Here is a 23,997-nt window from a genome sequence, read left to right on the forward strand (position 1 = left end):
TAGGTTTCACTCTTGGTGCTATATAGTTCATGGGTTTGGACAAATGTATAATGGCATGTATCTGCCATTAAAGTATAATAAAGAGTATTTTCACTATCCTAAATATCTTCCATGCTCCATACATTCATACATTCTGTCCATGTTTTATAATGGTCATCTTCAGGGGAATTAGACTTATACAAACTGCTCTGTCATTACCAAACCATGTTTACATTTTCCTGGAAAAAAATCAGATAACTGAAGGTGAGAGCAATTTTTATTGCCAGCTTAAATGCCAAATATAGAGACTTAACCTAAAACATTCTGAAGATAACAGCAAACAATACCTAATAGCACTGAAGAGTTTGTAAGTATGTTCACTGCTACTAACTCATTTGATCCTGTAAATAACATTGTATGACTGCTGGAACACCGGCTAGGTGAGAATATTAGAGCTTAGATGAATTAATTCATATGCTGTGAAAGCAAATCTTAAACATATTCTTCCCACCACACTGTAATATCTTCATGATAAACAGTCGTATTTATATCTTCAGCACTAAGGTATTTACTTTTTGGGGTTGTTTTGACAAAGGGTCTCACTCTGTCACCCAGGTTGGAGTGCAGTGGCGTGATCTTGGCTCACTGCAACCACTGCCTCCTGGGTTCAAGATTCTCCCACCTCAGCCTCCTGAGTAGCTGAGATTACAGGCATGTGCCACTACATCCAGCTAATTTTTCTATTTTTTGGTAGAGATGGGGTTTCACCATGTTGGCCAGGGTGGTCTCGAACTCCTGACCTCAGGTGATCCACCTGCCTTAGCCTCCCAAAGTGCTGGGATTACAGGCATAAGCCATGGCACCTGGCAGGTATTTACTTGTAATCAGACTGTTTGCCACCAATTAATACATGTGTTATCTAAATCTATCATTCTTAAAATGACCACTGCATACTTCTATTTTTAAGATAGTGATTGACTCATATTCTACATTTCATATAGAGCCAAGTACCACTGATCTATTAGCATGAAATTTTAAGAACACATTCTCCAGCATAAATTTGTTTAGAAATAACATCCCCATTTAAATATCATTCTGAGAAGCATCTTATTGACATGGATTTTAAAATTATTATTATTATTATTATTATTTGAGATAGAGTCTAGTTCTGTCACCCAGGCTAGAGTGCAGTGGCACAATGTCAGCTCACTGCAACCTCCACCTCCCAGGTTCAAGCAATTCTTTGCCTCAGCCTCCCGAGTAACTGGGATTACAGACGCCCACCACCGCACCCGGCTAATTTTATTTTTTTAGTAGAGACGGGGTTTCGCCATCTTGGCCAGGCTGGTCTTTTTTGAGGCTTTCAATAAACAAATCCAAATCTAATGTGTTATGAAAGTGAGAGCAAAGGATTTCAAGTTCCCTCCACACCAATCAAAGGCCGGCCTTCCCACTTCACCCCCAAACTCCCAGATGATCATCATAGCCCTCCTCCTAGCTGCTCTAACTTCTCACTCTTGTCCAAACATGACTGGCTCTTTCAGATGACAGGGCCTTCATTTCACCTAGAATTTCCCTCTCCCTCACTGTACCTGGAATTCTTCTATTCAAAAAGCTCAAATATCTTTCGGTTGTGAGGCTAAGTTATTCACTCCTCTTGGGAGCTCCCATAACACTATATCCATCATTTACTCAACAGACTAAAAAAAGTCTCTCTCCTATATTAGGCCATTAGAGACTTCAGGACAGGTGCACTTCTTGTCCATCTTTCCATCTCTAGTATTAAATACAAGACTAGTATGCAGAAAGTGTCAAGAAACTCTTTTTGAATGAATGAATTATTTCCACACCCACTGATGACTCCAAAAATATAACCTCACACCTGTACCTTGGCAGCAGCCTCACAAATAGGTTTCCTAAATCTACCCAAGAGGCGAGAGCCCCAGTTAGTTCTGGGCATCACTGCCATAGTCATCTTTGACTCCTGTCATGGTACACTCTGCTAAAAAAAATAATAAATTCCCTTTGCCTGTAGACAGAAGTTGAACTTGAATTCATAGACCATTGGAATCTGGCTTCAGCCTCTCACATACATCATCACTGTAGTCTTCATCCTCCCTGATCCTACCCCCGCCTGGTCTACGCTCTGCCTCCCATATCCACCTGTGTCCACCTGAGTCTCATCAGTTCTTCAAAACTCAGCATGTCTCACATTGTGCATGAGTCAGCCTCAGGATACTCAGGAAAATCTCTCCTATAGAGGTTCCCAGGACGAATATTTTGTATTTCTCATTCAATACCTATATCACATCAATTAAATGATGAAACATGAAAATGACTAGCACAACCAGACATTTAACAAATGGTTGTACGTAGTTTAGTGAGGTGGAATAAGATAAGCCTGTTTTTTTTTAAAGTAAATCTAGGAATAAGATGAGTAAAAATCAGCATAAAACAGAAAAATTTAGCCTCTCTGTATATATACCTATCCCTATTAATACAAATCACATGATGACTATATACTTGTAAACACAGAAACACTCATTTGAAAATCAGCATTACCAAAGAGAAAATAATGAAAGTTTTCAGGTTCCTAGGGAGGTATATTCTTTTGAAGGAGATAAATTTTCATAGGCTCAGAAACTAATTTTCTTTCTCTTATTTTTATCCTCAGAAACACATATAATAATTTAATTTTTATCTATCTATGAAGTATATATATCCCTCTGTATAAATTAATACATTGGTATTTTGGTTTATAATCAATATCTTTTTATGCTAACTAAGAGTCCCTTCCCTAGAGCCCAGTGAATTTCAGCTTAGTTCAATAAACATTTACTGAATATTTACTATGTTCTGCAACCTTCCTAGATCTAAAAATGAGTAAAAGGTCAGTGACATTCAGGAGTTCCAAAATGAATGAGAGGAGATAGAAAAGTAAGCAAGTAGTTGAAAATAATATGGTGAGTATAAAAATGGAGCTTTGTAGAAAGTATTATGAAAAGACAAAGGAACAGAGTTTCCATGATTCATGAGCAGAGATTTACAGGATGAACAGGAGCTGGACCAGAATCCCTGGATAGGGTAGGAAGACACTACAGGCAAAAAAGAGCATAAGGAGGAAAAAAAAAAAAACTAGAAGCATGACAAAGCAAGATGTGGTTGGTTTACAAGCGTGAGTATTATAAAGTGGAGTGGGGGGCAACACTAGTTAGAAGAATCTTGAAAAGAATGCATGGATTGGGTACTACAAGCCATGATAAAGAATTTAATTTTTTTTCCCTGTGGGAAATAGACAGTCTTGAAACATTTTACTAGTGGCATGCCCAGATACGTTTTCTAGACAGATCATTTTGATAGCTAAGTTCACTTACTATATATTTACTGATAAGCCAGGATTTAACTAAGCAATTTTCCAAAAAGGATATTTTTGTTTGCTTGAAGTGTAGTTAGTAAATCTCACTATGTTCGTGAAGTAAGATTTAAAAATATTAGCAAAGAAGACAGGTATGGTGACTCACACCTGTAATCCCAGCACTTTGGGAAACTGAGGCAGGTGGCTCACTTGAGGTCAGGAGTTTGAGACCAGCCTGGCCAACATGGTTAAACCTCATCTCTACTAACAATAAAAATAAAAATAAACTATATATATATATGCTTCTCTGAGCATCAAGTTTTTAATCTGCAAAATGAGAATAACACCAATTCCACTAACCTGTCAAGATTTTGGTTAGGATCAAATGGTATTTGCTACCAGATGCTGAAACTGTTCATCACTATAATGCAAATATATACATATGCAAAGAAAAGGGCAAGCAGCGATAGAACTTTATCATTAATATTAACTATCGAAATATCTCTGCCATCTTTGTCAACACTACAATATATTAGGAAAAAAAAAAGTTATCCTCATGATTACTCATTAGAGAAATGCAAATCAAAACCATAATGAGATGCCACTTCACACCCACTAGGATGACTGTAATCAAAAAAGACAAATAACAAGTGTTTACTAGGACATGGAAAAATTGAAACCCTCATACGTTGCTTGTGGGAATGTAAAATAATACAGCCACTTTGGAAGCAGTCTGGCCAGTCCTCAAAAAGCTAAATACAGTTATCATATGACCTAGCAATTCCACAGATAGGTGTATATCCAAGAGAAGTAAACGCCTATGTCTATCCTAAAATTTGTACACAAATGTTCATAGCATCATTATTTATATAGCCCCAAAATGTTAACAATACCTCTCAACTGATGAATAGATAAACAGAATGTGGTATATCCATATTATTATTTGCTATAAAAAGAAATAAAGTACTGACACATACTACAACTTAGATGAACCTTGAAAATTTGCTAAGTGAAAGAAGCCAGTCATAAAGAACCACATATTCATATATGAAATATACAGAATACATAAACCTATAGAAACACAAAGTAGATTAATGGTTGCCTAAATGTATGACAGTCTGGGGGGTTAGGGGGTGATGGCTAAGGAGTGCAAGGTTTCTTTTTAGGGTGATGAAAATATTCTAAACTTGATTATGGCGATGGTTGCATAGCTCTGTGAATACACTAAAAGCCAAGTAATTGTACAATTTAAATGGATGAGTTGAATGGTGCGTGAAGTACATCTCAATAAAGTTGTTTTTATTAAAAAATCAAATCTTTAACAATATTTTCAAAATTTTATTTCCTCTTTCTTCATGAAGCCAGATGGTGTCCTTCCCAGTACAGAATGTACTATGATACTGAAGTGCCAGAAAAATAGCAACATTGAATCTGCTACTGGCAATTCTTTTTTCTAGAGAAAGTAAACTTCCAGTTGTTCAGCAGAAAACAATTTATTTCTATGATATCTAAAAAATAAGAGAACAGAAACTTTGACCCATCTGGCATAAAAGGTGAACTATAATGTTTCTACACCATCAAAATCTAAATTGCTTTTCTGTCTATCGATTTCATCTTCCATCTGTCTGTCAATCCAATCACTACTGTAAAAATTATCAAAAATTATGGCTGTTAGATTATAAACGCTTGAAAGCAGAACCATGAGGAAGAAAGGAGTTAGCTTTTGAATAAGAAGATTTGAATCTAATCTCTGCCAAGGCCAAGTAATAGCCATGTGGTCTCAGGCAAATATTTAACTTCTCTAAGCATCAAGTTTTTAATCTGCAAAATGAGAATAACACCAATTCCACTAACCTGTCAAGATTTTGGTTAGGATCAAATGGTATTTGCTACCAGACGCTGAAACTGTTCGTCACTATAATGCAAGACCAGTAAATCTGGGACACTGGGTATTGTAGTATAAAATTAAATATTAGAAACTTGAGGTAGAGTTTCAGAAGCAATAAAAGCCAAAAAGGGAAATAAAACAAATTTAAAATATTCAAATTATTTGAAGACTGGGGACATCTAATGTGAAGATATATAAAAATATGAGTATGGAAAAGAAATTTTACACGATATATTTAGACCCACATTTTCCTTCAGATTTTTCCTTAAGATTTTTGAAACATATTGCTATAAAAGTGATGAGTTATCTATTGTTATAATTATGAATAAGTTATCATTGTTGACAATTCCAGAGTCTAAAGTTAATGCTAAGGTAGCACTTCAATCTTTATTTGCTTATAACCACATTCCTATTAGCCCAGGAGTCAGATGAGATAAATATACTGATAAGGATACTAGATAACAGAAGACAATAACAGAGAAAAATCACCTAAAAAAAAGGAAACATGTTTGCATGTATACATAATTAAATGTGTATTCATGCAAACAATAAACTGGGTTCAAAACAATCTGGTTGTTAATACTTTGGTCTATATATCAACGGGAGTTAGTTTTCCCATACTCTTATTTTATTTTTTCATCCCTAGGCAATCCAGTATTGCCAGAAAAATAAACACGAGCATGCTAATTGGCTTTACTGCAAATATATGTCTCCAGCTTCAGCTGGGATTCCATGGTTACTTGGAAATCATGTGTTGTCCCTAGTCTTTTCCTTCTCATGCTTCCCACAGCAGCAATACACTTTAAATCTTTTTTTCTCTAGTCTTCTGCCCTACCATCTTGAAGCATCATTCTTGCCAATAAAGAAAACAGATAACACGGAATGTTGATTTTCCTTCAGCCTCTCTTACAACATCGATAGTAGCATCCATCTTTTACTCAATTCATCAGAACAGCAACTAATAATGTGATTCTTCATTTATTATCTGCCATGTGCCAAGCGCTAGGCTAAACACTTTACATCTAATAAGTAATTTGGATCCCACAATAATCTTATAAGTATTTCTGGTTCTACTTCATAGAAAAGTGAAGCTCAGAGGGGCTAAATGACTTGTTTGGGGTTCTTAGCTAATCAATGGTAAAAAACAGATTTGAATCCAGGTCTGTCTATGATGTCTCCTTGCCTCTGGAATGGGGTTTCAGGCTTGTTCTAACACCTCTGCTTTTACACAGGCACACCACATTCATAAATGTACTGTCATTACTGTGAGATCTTTCTCTTTCCTAACCAGGACTGAGAAAAGATTTCTTAATTGTTATGCATAAGTGAAAAATGTGATTTATGCAACTATACATGCTATGCATTTGAATATATCTATATTACTTACATTAATAAAAATTTTTAACAAAATATAAATTGATGATTTAGAACTTCTTAAAGACATGTAAGTTGAAAAATTGACTTCCATTGCATTTACAAGAAAAATTCAAAATACCAGGTTATACTGAAAACAGTTATCATCTTTCCTCTTTCTCTTCATCTACTGAGTAGAAAAAAAAAAGAAGAAAGAAATTTCCTGCTTCAGTTTAGCAACAACTGCAGACACAACAACCGTTTTTAAAAACTGTGTCCTCCCCTTAATGGTCCTTACAAATGTAGGCCCTCATTAGCTTCAAAGAGTTTTCTCACATGACTTTTAATTAAAACTTCACCCATTTAGGTCTTTAATGGCTCATCCTAAGCCACAAGGTTTATCGTGCTTCTTACAAGCGGTTTAATTCCCTGGGTCCACATCGCATTGCACCTTTTTCTTTCTTTCTTTTTTTTTGAGATGGAGTCTCGCTCTGTTGTCCAGGCTGGAGTGCAGTGGTGCACTCTCGGCTCACTGCAACCTCCACCTTCCAGGTTCAAGTGATTCTCCTGCCTCAGCCCCCCAAGTAGCTGGAATTACAGGTGTGTGCCACCACACCTGGCTAATTTTTGTATTTTCAGTAAAGACAGGGTTTCACCATGTTGGCCAGGCTGGTCTCAAACTCCTGACCTCAAGTGATCTGCCCGCCTTGGCCTCCTGAAGTGTTGGTATTACAGGTGTGAGCCACCACACCCAGTCCACACCCTTTTTTCTTCTACTGTTGAGGATTAATATTAAGACTGTAAAAGCCATGCAAGCAAGGGTTTGAGTTTATCTTGTTGAATATTCTATTCCCCAGTATCTACAGAGAAGTAAATACTGAATAAATATTTTTCTAATAAGTAGAGGCAAGAAAACAAGATAGGCAGTATTGTATAACCTCTAATGCCTTTTAGTGAAATTTCTCTGGAACAGTTACATGAGTACTATAAAGATATCAAAATCCGGAGCCCATATCTTTTAAGCTTTAACATAAGATTTTGTTTTAATAATATTTAGTTTGCATTTATTTTAAAGCAGTTTTAAAACCACTTTTGTCATTTATTGATTCAAAATAAGCCAAATATCAAGGAATAATTTGTGTATTTTAAACTCACATATATCTTTTTATAGAGGTATATTTTTATCTTTAAACACTAGGTTTCTTTCAGATCAAAATGTAGCTTCCAGAATGCAAAAAGGATGTTAGTTATAGCTGTAGTTCATAAACAGCTTGTCAATCATTGTAGAATTCATGAACTCCATACATATTTATCACTGCATTCATTTTTAAACAAATATTGCAAAAGATTGCACACAGTGTGAGAAATGTCACCTAAATGCTAAAAAAGCCCTGTAAATATCAATTCTTAATGGTAGGTTCCTTGTCTATCATCAAAATAAATATCAGCTTCTTGTCCACTCTCAGTTTTGCTGAATGCCACCTACTTATAAATTAGCAACAATGATTCAAAACACATAGCTATATTTTGACTATGATTTCTCAATTTTTCTCCCCTTCCCCAAAATCAAGATTTGAAAAATTAAATGTAAAAAGTATTTACAAACCTCCATCCATCCTTCTGGAGATAACTGAAGGCTCCATCAACAACACTTGCAAAGAATTGCCCTCCTGTGATGAAGAGGGTATTAATGGTGACTAATCGGCCTCTTAAATTGGGTGGCGAGACCTCCGCAATGTACACTGGCACTGTCATAGAAGCAATGCCTATAAAAACAATGAAAAGTAAATGTGAGACATTTACTCAAGATTTCTGTTGTAATAAATACTAATGCTAGATTTAGGCATACACTTACATATATGGGCTTGGTTTTCTACTTTAAGCAAGGTTTACCACATATTTAAGATTTTGTTCACAACTAATTTGGTGCTACTGCAGACAAGTAAAAATGTATGTGAGATATCATTTTTCTTATTATCACTTGAAAGCCTGCAAATGAAAGCACCCCTAAAGACCTAAGATAATTTCAGAGTGCATATAAGTACGCTTTATAACTTCTTGAGGACTAAAAATAGCAAAAAAAGTTCTCTAGATAGAATGATTACTGAAATATTTTTAGTCTGTATGGAAATGTAATCAGACAATAGTGAGAATACCAAATTATCTTAAGATACATATTAACTATTCAAAGACATAGTTAGATGTCAGTAGATTTACTAAACTTTTAATTGGTTTACTAATAAGAAATTCATATAATAAATCACCTTATTCAATTGGCTAGGTGTATATTTCAGAATAAAAGAGTTTTACAGCTAAGGTGTATTTGGTTATATTAGCTTTAAATTTTTTTCTATCTGAAATTAATGCAGTACTCTCTATGGCAGTAGTTCTAACTTCACTGATAACCAGAATTACTTATGTGACTTTTTTCTTTAAATAAAATTGCTCTTACCTCAGCCACCCCAGACCTACTAAATAGAAAACTACAGAGGTGGGGGATGAGATTGTCCTTTTAAATTCTCCAGAGTGATCTTGAGGCTTACTGTGTATTTAAAAACCTAAAGTTGTATAGTACAGAACTTTGAACCAATCCAAATGATTTCTTAAATTCTCACCCTCTTGTGGCACCTGCAATTTCCATGTATGTCTGATTATTTAGCCTATTTTAGTATTTAGTATTATTTAGCCTGTTATAGTATTCAGCCTTACCCAAAGGTTGGACAGATTGATTTGCTGTATTTAATCAATACTTACCAAAGCCTCCATAAAAAAAAAGATTGCCTAAAAAATTTAATGTTTATATCTCTAGATACTATAAATCAATCCTTAGATTAAGCCAGAACATCAATAAAATAAAACAGATCTATATAGAACTGCTTTTAACTAATTGCTTTTTAACTAATTTATGATGGCAAAAAATAGCTTGTGTTGAAGGAATCAGTACTAAGAAACCTGTTGCTGTGTTTTCTGTACAAGGGCTGTTGAAGATGCTATTTATTACATCCCATACAGCAAGAGACATTTCTCTATGGTCTCAGTAACTGCAATAGTTGTGGTTTTCTACAAGTGATTTTTGTTAGTTGATGGCTATTATAAATCGCAGCTTTTTTTCATTTCCCTTTTTATGTACACAGTCAGAAAGACCCACCTCCATCCAATGTTTTGGACTTCAAGGTATTATTTTGTGACCCAAACTCTCTCCTAATGCCATAACAGTTGTAATTTATCCTATTATAAGTGTATTTTTCCTCTATTTTTATTTGCTTTGTTACATCTTTGAACAAGGCAAATAAATACATAAATGAACAGATAGGCAAGATTTATTTAAGTAATACATATTTATTTAGGAAAATTCACTGTACTATCGCACAACTACTGATAAGTAGTTATTAAATTTGCACACAAGTCAAACCATTAAGTCTCAGAACTAGATACTAATTTCCACCAAAGTTGTTTGCTACTGTAGTGCCTGTCAATAATCTTATGACTTTGAGTTTCATAGAATAATAAGCATGTGCTAATAGACACAGTATTAACAGTCTTCACAATTAAATCATCACCTAAGCAGCTGAAGTTTCCATTTGACTGCTAATCAATTTAATAGCACAGACCACCCTGAAATGCCCTCATCTAACCTGGAAAGAGGAAACAAACATCTGCTGCAAATGTTGACACGGGATTTGTATATTCTCTTTAGTTCTTTTACTATTAGAACATCTCAAACTTTCATGATTCAAACAATAATTTACAATTTGGATCTCTTTTTCTGCTATGGTCTGACTATAAACAGGAATTTGGTTGTTCTCTGTAGACAGAGATCTTTATTTAGCCATGTAGCCCCAGATTTGAGCATGGGAAATCAGGACTGTGGTTTTAGGCAACACATGCTCATAAAAAACACATAGATTTTACTTGACAGAAGTGCAGGTATGTCCTCAGACCCTGATAAAGTTTGATTATTTAAAACAAACACCTGAGCTTTGAAAGTAACACATACTGACAAAGGGTAAAGACTGAAGACAGACTCATTGGATTTGGAGTTGGAAAGAACCATAAAAGACCTTCTGTCCAATGAGTGCTCAGGCTGACTTAACACTGCAACAACTGCCTACATTCAGCAGATATTTTATAGGGACTAATAATCTTATTTAATCCTCAGGATATCTCTTTAAAGGGCATGTAATTATCTCCATTTTTCATTCCTCAGGTCACATGATGAGCAGGTAGAAGAATCAGAATTTAAAGCAGACAGCAAGATTCTAAAACCCAATTTTGATGGCACAAACGATCATCATAAGTAAGGGGAGGCTCTGGAACCAGTGGGTTTCAATTCCAGCCTTGCCACTTATCAGCTGGTTAAGTCTGGACAACTTATTTGACTTTTCTGGGTCTAAAGTTCCTCATCTATAAAATAGGAAGAATAAAAGTAACTCCTTCATAGGAGTTGAGAGGATTCAATGAGTTAAGTAAAGCACTTAAAATTGTGCCTGGCTTACAGAAGGTAGTCAATAATATCAGCAATTATTTTTATTCTTATTATCATCTCTAGTTATGAGGCATCCCAATTCTTTCTATAGTAGGTGACAGGATTATAAGGATGAGTACAAACAAATAAAATAGGGTCCCTGCTATGAAGGAAAGTACACACAAGACCTACTCACAAAAGCATACAATCAAGTAAATAACTTCAAAATAACATGGTAAGGGTCATAATAAAGCTATACACTGGATTCTACTGTGGCATGCTGACAATGACCAGGTGGTAGTTGGAAAGGTTGGGCAGACAATTCTGCACAGAACATGAGCTTAAAATATATGAAATGACACGGGGTTTTCTGAGAGATAAATAGAAAATGTGAGGCAGAATATGTGTGCAGATAAGATGGGAGAGACAGAGGGCGCCTAAGTCATGGAAGCAGCATCCATTAATCAGTGAGTATTCATCAGACACTGGGTCTGAGCTGGGCACTGTGTTTAGCACTTTGGAGACAGTGCTGTAGGAGAGAGACATGAGCTCTGTTCTCATGGAGCTTAGGGTCTGCTAGTCGAGTGGGATGGGTATTGCCAAAGGGGAAGGGTGAGGAACATCAGACTATAGCAAAGGGACCAGCCCAGCCTGAAGAGTCAAAGGGGCCTTGGATAGAAGTCATATTTAAGCTGAGATGTAGTGAATAAGTAAGTGAGAGTAGGTTGGAGGTAGGGGAGAGTTGGGAGGTACTGCAGACAATCAGATCAGATTAGATAAGGGCCTTCAGGCAGGAAGAAATGCATCCTGCTGAGGAAGGGGTGGCGGACTACTTTTAGAGAAATGGGCAAGGATCAACCACAGTGTAAAGGATCTTAAAGGCCAAATTAAGGGCTTGGTGTGCAGAAGCCTCTGAATAGGGTAGAAGAGGAAGATGCATGATCAGGTTCAACGATCAGGATCAACTACATCATTCTAGTTGGAGTATGGAAAATTGATTACAGGGAAGCAACACGTACAGTGGCAGCAATGGTGATGGACTGAAATGAAGAGATTTGAGAATTATGTCTTTGGTATCCAGGTTAAACAGAATATGAACAGGATGTGAAGGATAAGGAGAGAAGGAAGCTGAGGATGATGTTTTGATGTCAGGAAAAAGCAACTAGGAGCATGATGGGCACTTTGTACAAAGATAGGGAGGGGCAAAAATGAAGTTTGAGTACAAGATAATAAGGTCAGGTCATAGATGGAATTGAGTCAGAGGCACTTTGTGAAATATAGAAGTAGATAGTAAGTGGCCTGCTTGATGGAGTGCTGGAAATATAGATTATTTACATGTGAGTGGTCCCACCCCCTCCCTGTTTCCCCTACCCAATAAGGTCTTCGCCAGAATAACCTGTCTCCTCCTTTATCCTCGAGGGAGAATTTGGTCTTTGTCAGTCTAGTTCTTGAGCTTTTATCATGCTAGGCAAAAAAAAGGGTGGAGAAAAGAAAACATGGGCAAATAATGAGGTATGTAGGGAGAAGTTAAGAGCAAAAAAGACAAAAAACAGTTGTGAGTGAGAGTCTCGGGGTCAGTCTGGAGAAAATGGGAGCCTGTAACAAAGGGAGTAACCCTTGAGCGGGTAAGTGAGGAGATGACAGCGATTTTAAGAAATAATGCTGATTTGTAACCTACATGCTATTATATTCTTCAAGAGAAATAAGTTAAGAGCAGTTCTGCCTTACTATTGCTTTTAGTTGCTGGACTACATTTCTTCAAATGCTACATCAAACTGACATTCAGCCAGGTAGGGCTTGGGAGTTACACAACTAGGTGGACGTCAAAGGATGGTCCTATGGGGACAATGTGCATAACTGAAACTATGGAAATGGATAAGATCACTCAATGGCATACGAGAAGAATGCTTAGAATAGAATCCTGAAACAGTCCAACGATTAAGGGACTCGGAGGGGGAACTGAGAAGGTTCATGACAAGCAAATATCTACCTTACCTTTCAATACTGTGTTATTTTTAAAGGCTTTCTATGTTATCATTTTGTCTTATCATGTAAAATCATCCTGGGCGCAGTTGGTTCATGCCTATAATCCCAGCACTTTGGGAAGCCGAGGCAGGTGGATCATGAGGTCAGGAGATTGAGACCATCCTGGCCAACATAGTGAAACCCCATCTCTACTAAAATACAAAAAAATTAGCCAGGCATGGTGGCACATGCTTGTAATCCCAGCTACTCGGGAGGCTGAGGCAGGGGAATTGCTTGAACCCGGGAGGTGGAGGTTGCAGTGAGCCAAGATTGTACCACTGCACTACAGCCTGGCGACAGAGCAAAGACTCCATCTCAAAAAAAAAAAAAAAAAAAAATCCTATAAGTAGGCTGCTGGAACTGATATAATTTATTATCCCCCTATGAAAAGTAATGATGCCCAGCCCCAGAGACAGATATAAAGAGATTTTCAGAAAGCCACATGGCAAGTTAATGTCAAAATGGGTCTCACAGATCCAGGTCCTCTAACCTTTGTAATTTGCCATTCAAGGGCTGGGTGTCATGCCTATGTGATCCTTTGGAAATGTCTTAGAAACATTTTATTTTTGACCTTCTTACTTTGACTAGCATACATAAACTTCTAGGGGCAAAAGTGTCTTCTCTCTTCCCTTCTCTCTTCTATTGCCTGCTAAGTGACTTACTGCCACCAGACATCATGTTAAAGAGCTTGGAACAATTAGTAAGAAAAATGACAACTGAGTATGATTAATTGTATAATTTGGGACTACGCAAGTTTAAACCTTAAAACCGCTTTATGAAACTGGAAACGTAGGAGGATCCGTGCTCAGTCTACTCATATCTGCCCAATACGCACATGTTAAGCACAGGGCCTGTTAACAACTCACCTTGCTGTTCATAAAAGCAACCCATGCAAACTATAATTTATGGATTTCTAAACATGGAGCTCACTTTTGAAAACCTTGGACATGAAGGCTTTGTCACCCCAAAATCTACTTTACACTTTGGAAAAACAAATGGAATTTTGTCCCTCAACAAAGCTCATTATTCTACTTAAGAAGGGATGGTTAAGTAAAACTACTGCTTAACTTTAGAGTCTGTTTCAAATCACTATTATGTATTTGTGTAATTCAGCCCTCGATTTATATAAGCCACAGAAATATTCAAATAAATGAGCAAAAATTTCCCCTGTCATTTACCTAAAACCTGTTTTAAAGAAAGAAAATACATCAAGGCTCACATTTTTGCTCTGGTACTATAACTCAAAGATCATGATTTGAGATCTTCAAAATGAAGAGTTAGGTGCTTTAAAAATGAATGTAATGAATAATATTTAAATATGATTTAAATATTTAAAGTTCAGGAGAGTTCTATGAAGAGCTTTTGATTTCTTTCCTATTCTAATCACTAACCAAATAAAATAAAAGCCTGATAAAGAAAAAACAAGTTATTAATAGTCCATACTAAACTCACACATTGAAATTAACATAAGGAATATAATGGTATAAATTCCTGTTAATAGCTTACTAGAGTAAACATAACCACAAAAATCCATGTTGGTGTTATTTCTAAATATTTTGAAAAAGCTCAGTTTCTTAGAAAATGTCCTACAAAATTATAAGATCTACATCAATGAAAACTCATTATCGCACTTGGCTTGAGAAGTTTCACCAGGAAACTGCATCTCAGACACTGCAGTGCAACCGGATTCACACACTACCACACTGCCAAGCTGATTCACCATCTCAACAGCACAAAACGCTCTGGAGTGCAGAAGTTGGCTTTCAGAAACTGCTGGAAGCCCTTTTAAAGGCCTGAGTCAGAAGTATAAATAATTTCATAACCAAATACCATTAGAAAATCCTGTTGTGATGGATAAATACCCATGAATCACAGCTGTCTCTCAGCATGATAAGCCAGGCAGCAACTAATTAGCCTCTTAGAAGCACATGAAGCTACCTTTTAATAATAATGCTTCTTGAACAAGAAGGAGTATGATGTTCTAATTTCATTTTGCAAATTATTGCTTTATCATCTCTAAAGAAATACTTTTAATAAAAAGAAACAATCTGTCAAAGGAATCAGAATCCCTCACTGTGGTTGTTTTGGTTTGGCTGTCTTGCTCAGGGCTGATATGTTTACATTTTTTCCAAACAGTCAAGTATCTACGGTTACCAGGTTGTTAACAATTTAGAATTCAGTTTCTACTTTTTTCTAATAAGGCTTAAGACACTCAGAAGAGATGCTGGGAAACTTCAAAGTGTACAAAATACCAACATAAAATGCCTGTAACAGAAGAGTCAGGTTATAAGAAAGATTCTCTCTGTGGAGATAACTAGCAACGTCAATGGTCTACAGACTTAAAGAGCTCTTAACATAGTATTACAAACATGTCATCAGCCTTTCAACTCAGTGAAGTCTCCCAAGGCTAAAATGACCACTTCTGTTAGATTGCTTGAGAATATTCTATCTGTCTATGTCCTTTTTCACTGGTAACATCCCAGTAGAGCCTGTATCACATTTGTCTCCCCAAGCAGGACTACAAGCCTGTTAATGGAATGATCAGATTTCACATATCTTCTGTACTATAAGTTGCCTAAGTGTCAAGCCTAAGGGCATAGAGTAAGCTATTGATTAATAAAAAGTTATTGATTAGTACTATGGAATGCATACACAAAACTATATTCTTTTAAACTAGTGTTAACTGATTGGTTTCCCTAATGATATTCATTAGGGAAAATTTGGAAACTACAGGTAAGAAGTAAAGTGAATAAAAATCACCTCTAATCACTTATAGATAACCACTGTTTAAATTTGTTTATAACTGTCAGTATTTTTTCTACAAATCTATAGTTTTCACTCATACTGCATTTTCCTTCTCTTTAAAATATTCTTTTCCAAAAATGGTCTCAAACTTCCTACATAAGCTAGGCAGGTACCACAAATATATGAGACCAACTGAGTGGAAGATATTAAGCTGCTTGCATAACAACTGAGGTACAACACACTCCACAGGCCAAAAAAAAAACAAAAACAAAAAAAAACACACACCAGCCGAACAAAACACATCTCTAGAGCCACATACAAAAAACCCTGGTTTGGCACCCTTGTAACAGGATAATATTCCAATACTAAGATATAACTTATGTAACCATTCCCTTCTTATTCCATACTAGATTCTTACATACATACACATTAGAATGGGAAGCCTGTAACTTTCAGATATCAGAAGTAAGTTCTGCTTTTTGGAGAGAATATTCATCAATTAAATTAAGTTTAAGAATAGTAGTGTTATAAAGAGGCCAGGGAAAAACACAGAGAAAGAAAGAATTTCTTGACAGGAAGTGATGACAAAATAAGAAATTGATATTCAAGAAATTTCCTAAAATAGATTTAAGAGGTTATAAAAACATGGGAAAGATCACTGTATGAAGTGCTACATAAGCAGAAGCAGTATGCGTTTCCACCTGAAAAGTGGAATGCACAAAGGTTAATAAGAAATCAATATGCTTTCCCCAAGGCAGTGAATTTAACAAGCAGCAACATAAGTGGTGCTTTGTCATATTTAACTCTATGTGACATCTAGAGGCAAATGTTCTAAGAACAACAGTGTGGCCTAAATCAGAGCTAAAAAGACATGAATCACCTGAATACAGATGATAATTGCATAGGTGTCAATGAAATGCACAAGGAATATGTACAGAATATGACTAGCCCAGGACTAGAATTTAGCTGTAGAAATGCTCATACAATAAAGGGCTGAGGAGTAAAATAGAATAAACTATTGAAGGAAATACTAGAGTTGCAAAATAATAAATGAACACAGTCTCCACCATTTTTTTAAAGCTGTTCTTTTTATAAAATGATTTGACCTTGCCTAGAAAGCAGAACCCAGGAGGTGGAGCTTGCAGTGAGTCGAGATCGCGCCACTGCACTGCAGCCTGGGTGACAGAACGAGACTTCGTGTCAAAAAACAAAACAAAACAAAACAAACAAACAAAAAAAAAAAAGCAAAGAAACGAAGAGCCATGAGGAGGGAATCAAATAAAAAGACAATAGACTAAAATTAAATAGGGAAATTAGTAGCATAAGGAAGGACTGTAAAAACACACGAATTTAATAGCAGAATACAAAATAATAACAAAAGTAAACCCCATACTGGACACAGTAAAGAGGAGAAATGAAGCTGTGTGAAGTCTGAATCAGAAGTATAGAACATCAATTTAATATGCTCTCCATGATCAGAAAGCAAAGGAAATTGCAATGATAAAAGATATTGTTGAAAAAGAAACCATTATAAGAAAAATAAATGAGCTCAGGTATAGGTGCTAAAGCTGGAAACATCCTATACAATTTTCTGATTTGCAAGGTTAATAAAAATTGATTTAAAAAAATTTTATGGATGGGGCAGGAAGAAAAAACAGCTTGTCCATAAAGTAATAAAAAGCAGGTAATATGAAATGACACAGAGCAACAACTACAGATATTTGAGGGAAAATTATTGTGACTCAAGTGTTTTATTTAATATTTTACTTAATTTGGACTACAGAAATCCAGGTAAATGGGTACACTGCTGAGCGTTTCCTTAACCATTTTTCCAGTGGTTCTGTTTTCCTAGTTCTAAGTAACATATTTCTTGAGCTACATTGATAGAATTTCTTGACTTCTCTGATATCCACTTCAAAGCATTAACTGGTCTTTTTCTGTTCTAGCATGTGATAACAATGGCTAAGAATTTTACGCAGTTGGAACACTATGCCTGAATAATTTTTACACAAAAATTTCTACTTATTTTTTCAACATTCAAAGAGGCACCGATTATAGAGCAACATAATGTCCACCTTAACTACCAAAGATCTCTGTTAATTATTTCCTGTGTCTGAAACTTAGACTGAATGGTCCTGGCCTTTGAATTTTTAAGTGGTAAAAATAATAAAAGCCACCCACCAACAGATATTATCTTCATCAGCCACTTATAATATTATCTTTCCATCTAGGGCATATAAATGTCCCTATGCTGCTTACACTTGAAAATTTCTCTCTAGATAGATAGATAGATAGATAGATAGATTTACTATATATATATTTTACTATAAATATATAGTAAAATCTTAACCAACTAAACATGCAGAAGAAAAAGGCATGTTTTTAAGATCTACAAACAATGTCACATAACTTGTTTTCCCAGGGTCTTCGATGATAATCCATGGCAACCATAGTCCTCTAACTATAGTCAGTTTTCCAATGTTTGAGGAAAAACACAGCCAAATTAACCTTCGCTTTCCCTTATTTTTTTTTAACTATAAAATAGGGAATTATTTTCTACATGCATACCTTTTGCACTTGATCTTCCAAGATACTTTTAAATTAGAAAATTTAAATACTTTTAAATTAAAAATTTAGATACTTTTAAATCAGAAAAGTTTGTTACAGAGCAATGAGAAGAATTAGAAATTGCATTCCTAAAATGAAACAAAAAGTCTGTTTTTTGGAGCTCTAGTTCTGTATCACCTGGCTTTCATCATAAAGCTAGATCTCACTAAAGATAAAAGGGAATGGACTGAAAAAAAAGAGAGGGAACGTCATTCGATTCTCTTTACCATGCAGCCATAATTATTTTAATGGACTTAATCAATTTCATATTTTGTTCTTCAGTAAACCAGCTATATATATGTAACTCCAAATTGCTTAGTTCTTTGAAATGGCAGGCACTAATTATGGTGAAACATTTTACAACATTTGAACAAACTTTTTCCTGTAGGGCTGAAAAAGATTATATAGCTACCTAACACTTATGAAGGGTGATAAGCAAGATGCCGTAACTATGGCTCATAATATTCTGAGAAATAGACTCCACATTATATGACAAATACTTCATGAACGAGTCAGATGACTGTGAAAAGGGCAGTATCATCTCTCTTAGGCTGGCTTTAGAACAAGTTGATTAAAATAAACCCATGTATTACTCTCCATGGCTAATAAACATCTTTTCACTCTACTTGTAGATCTAGTGGCAGCTGTGACTCAGCCAACAGAGCCTAGCTCTTGTACAAATTAGCTGGGATGAATGCTGGCATTATCACTTATTTCTGCTGCAGTAACTCTGAGACACTGATACAGCCAGAATAGAGGTAGTGATTCTCTTTGACATATGATGAGGTAATACAACTTTTGGCACTGCTGCTACTCAATGATTGGATTGTAAAACACCTAGCTCCATTGTCTTATCCTTTTTTATTAGATTTTTACAAACTCTCCATCTACAAGTATGCTAATGGCACATTTCAATACATTTCAATACATTTCATTTATACAGAGTCAATACCCTATATGCCAGAGGAGACAGAGGAAGTAGATAGAAAACTGGATGACAGATAGATAAGACAGACATATAGATAGATAAAATAGATACGCATTGAGTGTGGAAAACTTTAAACTGTTTTTCCTCTGCTCTCACACCACAACAATCAACTTCTGACCAATCAGCTTCATGCTGGTGTTCCCAAACTCCCCCTTTAGGTTTGATTTCTTTGCTAGAGCAGCTCACAGAACTCAGGGAAAGTTGTTTACTGGTTTGTTCTAAAGGATATATGAAGGACATAGATGAAGAAATACACAGGACAACGTATGAGGAAGGAGCACGGAGCTTCCATGCCCTTCCTGAATGTGCTACCCTCCAGGAACCTCCATGTGTTCAGCTAGTTTCCTGGGCCTTTTATGGAGACTTCATTGAAAAGCCATGATTGAAGCATAGATAACCATGTCAAAATGTGATCGGACAAAAAGGGTACGACCTTACACTAACAGAATGAATGAGGAAACCCAGAAAGGCCTGTTAGATTCTTCTTGACCCTTCTGTGTGGCATTCCTTCCTTCAAGGGTATAAAGAGGATGCGCTCTGGAATGGGGGCCTTATAATCCACAATGGAAGATTAGAGTCCTGTCTTGACAGTGAAAGGAGAGCAAGAAAAGGCCAGGGAGAGATAGATTCTGTTTCCTGATCCTATTTCTGGGGCCCAAAGGGCCCCAATATTATTTTAAAAAGACTGTAACAAAGGTCTATGGGAGTTGTAAGCCAGAAATTGTGGATGAAAATCTATATCGATGGATGGATGGATGGATGGATGCATGGATGGATGGATGGATGGATGGATGCATCAATGGACAGATAGCTCACAGTATCACAGACATATAGACAGATGTGGAAGGATGATGAATGGATGACAGGTAAATAATATATGATAGGTATATAGCTAAAGTTAATTTACATTCATTTTCAAAGGGCTAACTTTAACTTGATGAAAACTACTTAAATAAGTAGCAGTAAATGCAAAAACTTGAAAACCTTCTTTTGTTACTTTTGTCACGGCAAGTTGTAAAGGATCCCCCAAATCCTAAGGTTTCCTTTCTTTAGGTATGTTCAACCTTAAGCTTGTGTGTTTATCTTCATACGTATGGAAAGGCATCAGAAATCAACGCAGAAAGGAGAATTCCCATGTATACTGGGTTTTGTTTTTTTTTTGCTTTAGTTTTTTTGTTTTAAATACAAAAGTAGGAAACAAGAAATAATTGCTTTATTTAGGGCATACTCAATATTCTCAGTGCTGCTAGAATTTCTTTATTAAACCACAGCTGACTTTTCAACAGTAACAATGGAACCCAGAAAACAGTAAAATAGTATCCTCATTGCACAATCAACTTATGTTTCTAGTTCAACAGAAAAAAGTATCTTTCAAGAACAAGGGCAAAATCCCTAAATAAGGAAATTCTGAAAGTGTATTTTAGATAAACAGTGATCCCAAATGGATAGTGCAAGAATAAAGATGCAGGAAGAAATCAAGAGCATAGAAAATGATAAAGATGTAGAAAATAAATTTTAAAGTCATTAACAGTATCTTGTGGTGCATAAATGCAAGCTCAAGAAAAGAGAATCAAAAGACATGACAACAATAGAACTAAAATTGGGAGAAGGTTAAAGAAAGTTAATGTGCTTTAAGTTGCATATATTATTCGGAATAAGGATAAAGATATTATGTAACTTCAGATTTTGTTATGTTAAATATGTATGAGTAAAATTTCAGTGGCAACTACTAAAAATACATGCAAATATAACTTCCAAATTACTTGAGAAAAAATTGTATGAAAAAATATATATACACACACAAGCAAGGCAATTCAAAAAGGCAAAAAGGAGAGAAAAAGAAGCATAAATAAGCTGGGAAAGAAAAGGCAACAGAAAATGGTAGATCTAATATGTATAAATGAATCAAATGTACCAAGTAAAAAGAAGAGCAATCAGTCTGGACTTAAAATTTATACTTTAGTCTTGTACAGGAAACATAACTTAAAATGATAGGAACAAGACTAAAAGCAAAAGGATAAAAAACATAAACAGAAAAGTCTAAACAAAAGAAAGTGAAGATAGCCATATTAATCCAGACAACATAAACACTGAGGCAAAAAACATAACTAGAAATATAAGGGTCATTCTGGGAAAGAAACACAACAAAAAATAATACAAAGTTTTAAAAATACAGTGTAACAACTATGTACATAGCATTTACATTGTATTGGGTACTACAAGTAATCTAGAGATGATTTAAGGTACACTGAAGCATAGGTGTTGGATATATGCCAATACTATACCATTTTATACAAGGGACTTGAACTTCCACAGAATTTGGTGTCCACACAAGTGGGGTCGTGAACCCAATCCCCCATGAACATCAAAAGATGACTGTACTTTCCAAATTGACATACAGATTTAATACAGTTGACATCAAAACCCAAATGAGTTTGTGGGGGTTTTCAAATTTGACAATCCAGAAAAAAAAAAAAAAAGGAAATTTAAAAGTTGATCCTTGCTGGAAGGACAATGGGCCAAGATTAGTCACTACTCTTGAAAAATAAAGGACTTCTCCTTCCCCATATCAAGATTTATTATATGCTACTATAATAAACACAGTATATACAGAAAAAGAAAGGCCATTAGAACAGAACAGAAAACCCAGAATGAGACACACCCACACATCAGCCCTTGACATACAACAGAACAGCTACTGTGTAGATCGGGGGAAAAGATGGACCTTTTAATAAATGGTGGTGAGACAACTGGGTATCCATGTGTAAAAAAATAAAATTGAACCCCTACTTCTTATTACAGACAAAAGTCAATTGTTAAAAATTGATGTGTTAAAAAATACATACCAAAAATAAGCTTATTAAGTTTTTAAGAGATAAGATAGGTGGTCCTGTGAGGCCACAGTTTTATAATGAGAAATCCTGCAATCTTCAATTTAATCTGCCCTAGCTGATGGTAGAGGATAGTCCCCTGAGCAGAAATCAAGATTATTATTCATGAAAAAAACTAAATTTCTTACTTTATTATTTTTGTAGCTTCAGGGGGAAAAAATATCCCAAAACCTCAAAAGATCCATCACTTGTGAACATGGATACTGATGTAAAGAAGTACTAATTATTTGCTCATAATGCAAAACAGAAAAAAAAGCATATATATCTGAGGACTATCAGGAAAAAAATAGAAGAAGACATTTGTAACTTAAAACATCAACTCTCTAAGATATTTTAGGGGTACTTTCAGCAGAGAAATCAATGGCTAAACTAAGTTTTACTGCATTGTATCAGCTTCCATATTTCTAGAAGAAAATTATACTGAGTTTCCATGTTTAAAAGAAAAGTAATAAGCTCTTAGAAAAAAATTAAAGGGTTTACTATAAACATCCAAATTAAAGTTGTAGGAGAAAATTTTCCTAAAATCTTCGAGGGCGACATTAACATTAATTATGCTCTAAATTTAGAGAAAAGTGTTCCTTTTGAAAGACTGATTTACTATCCTGCTTTATCTATCTTTATGAGAACTTGGTGATGGAAGAATAAGGAGCCATTATAGCTCACATTTTAAGTGACATTGACCAAAAAAGTTAATAGCAAGCTAGCCACTATAAATACCATTTTTCTGGTATCTATTTTACAAGTTGTTTTATATAGCTACCCCTTCATTAATGCTTCTATAAATACCATTTATCCAGTATCTATTTTACAAGTTATTTTACATAGATACACCTTCATTAATGATTCTATAAATACCATTTTCCGGTATCTATTTTACAACTTATTTTATATAGATACGCCCTCATTAATGCCTCCAATCAACTTTTTGTTTTATCCCTAGAAATGGGACAACTCCATACATTTCAATAACTAAAAATCTCCCAGTGAAGTTTATTTGTCAGTTACTGATTATTCCACAACTTGTGACATTTCCGTTTTGAAGATAAAGGATAGACAGAAAAACCAGTTACAGGACCACTTTCTTTCACAAGGAGTGAAAGAAACTTTCACAAACAACATGCCCCAATATTTACTTGAAATCCAAATTAGTTTTCCTTTGACAGACAGGGGAACAAGGAGATATTCCTGCCAACAATTCATCGAAGCATAATGCCTACATCTAAATTAGTAAAAAAAAAAAAAAAAAAACACTGAAGAAAAAAAAAAAAAAGCAGCTGCTATGTCTCTATTCAGAATCACACAGCAGCTGTGAAAGCAGTTTTATTCTTCCACTTCCAAGTCAATGCATCAAAACTCTTGCCCAGAAGTGTGCCAGCAACTACCACACTAATTGCAAAATGCCATAGCAATGAAATGACAATAGCCATGCACGTTCATTTGGATAACCAAGCCGGGGCTATTTATAACCGGAAGAATGACTCCAACAAGAAAGTCATAGAGGACGGACTAATTAAGGTGTGCAAATCCAAATATGTTAAAGACTTGACTTCATGTTTTATTCAGCTTACCCCAGAAAAATGTTGACTATAATCTCATTAACTATTTTTTACTTTTTAAAAAAACCAAACATCAGTTCTTACACAAAATATATCAAACTTCAAATTATTTTTCTCATATTTTTGTATGAGAATTCTTCAGTAC

The 23,997-nt window shown here is 35.3% G+C and overlaps 1 protein-coding gene across 2 annotated transcripts in view; it reads right to left on the bottom strand.

Annotated features, from left to right (window-relative positions):
* Window positions 1-23,997, bottom strand: part of SLC2A13 (solute carrier family 2 member 13) — a 355,260-nt gene that overhangs the window by 288,840 nt on the left and 42,423 nt on the right. For both annotated transcript variants that reach the window (XM_002823104.6, XM_054527120.2), the window contains exon 2: window positions 8,182-8,341. In XM_002823104.6, coding sequence (XP_002823150.5) covers window positions 8,182-8,341 — 160 coding nt within the window. The remainder of the gene's footprint in view (window positions 1-8,181; window positions 8,342-23,997) is intronic.

The sequence above is a fragment of the Pongo abelii genome, chromosome 10 (genome assembly GCF_028885655.2).
Source record: "Pongo abelii isolate AG06213 chromosome 10, NHGRI_mPonAbe1-v2.0_pri, whole genome shotgun sequence".
Taxonomy (NCBI): Eukaryota; Metazoa; Chordata; class Mammalia; order Primates; family Hominidae; genus Pongo; species Pongo abelii.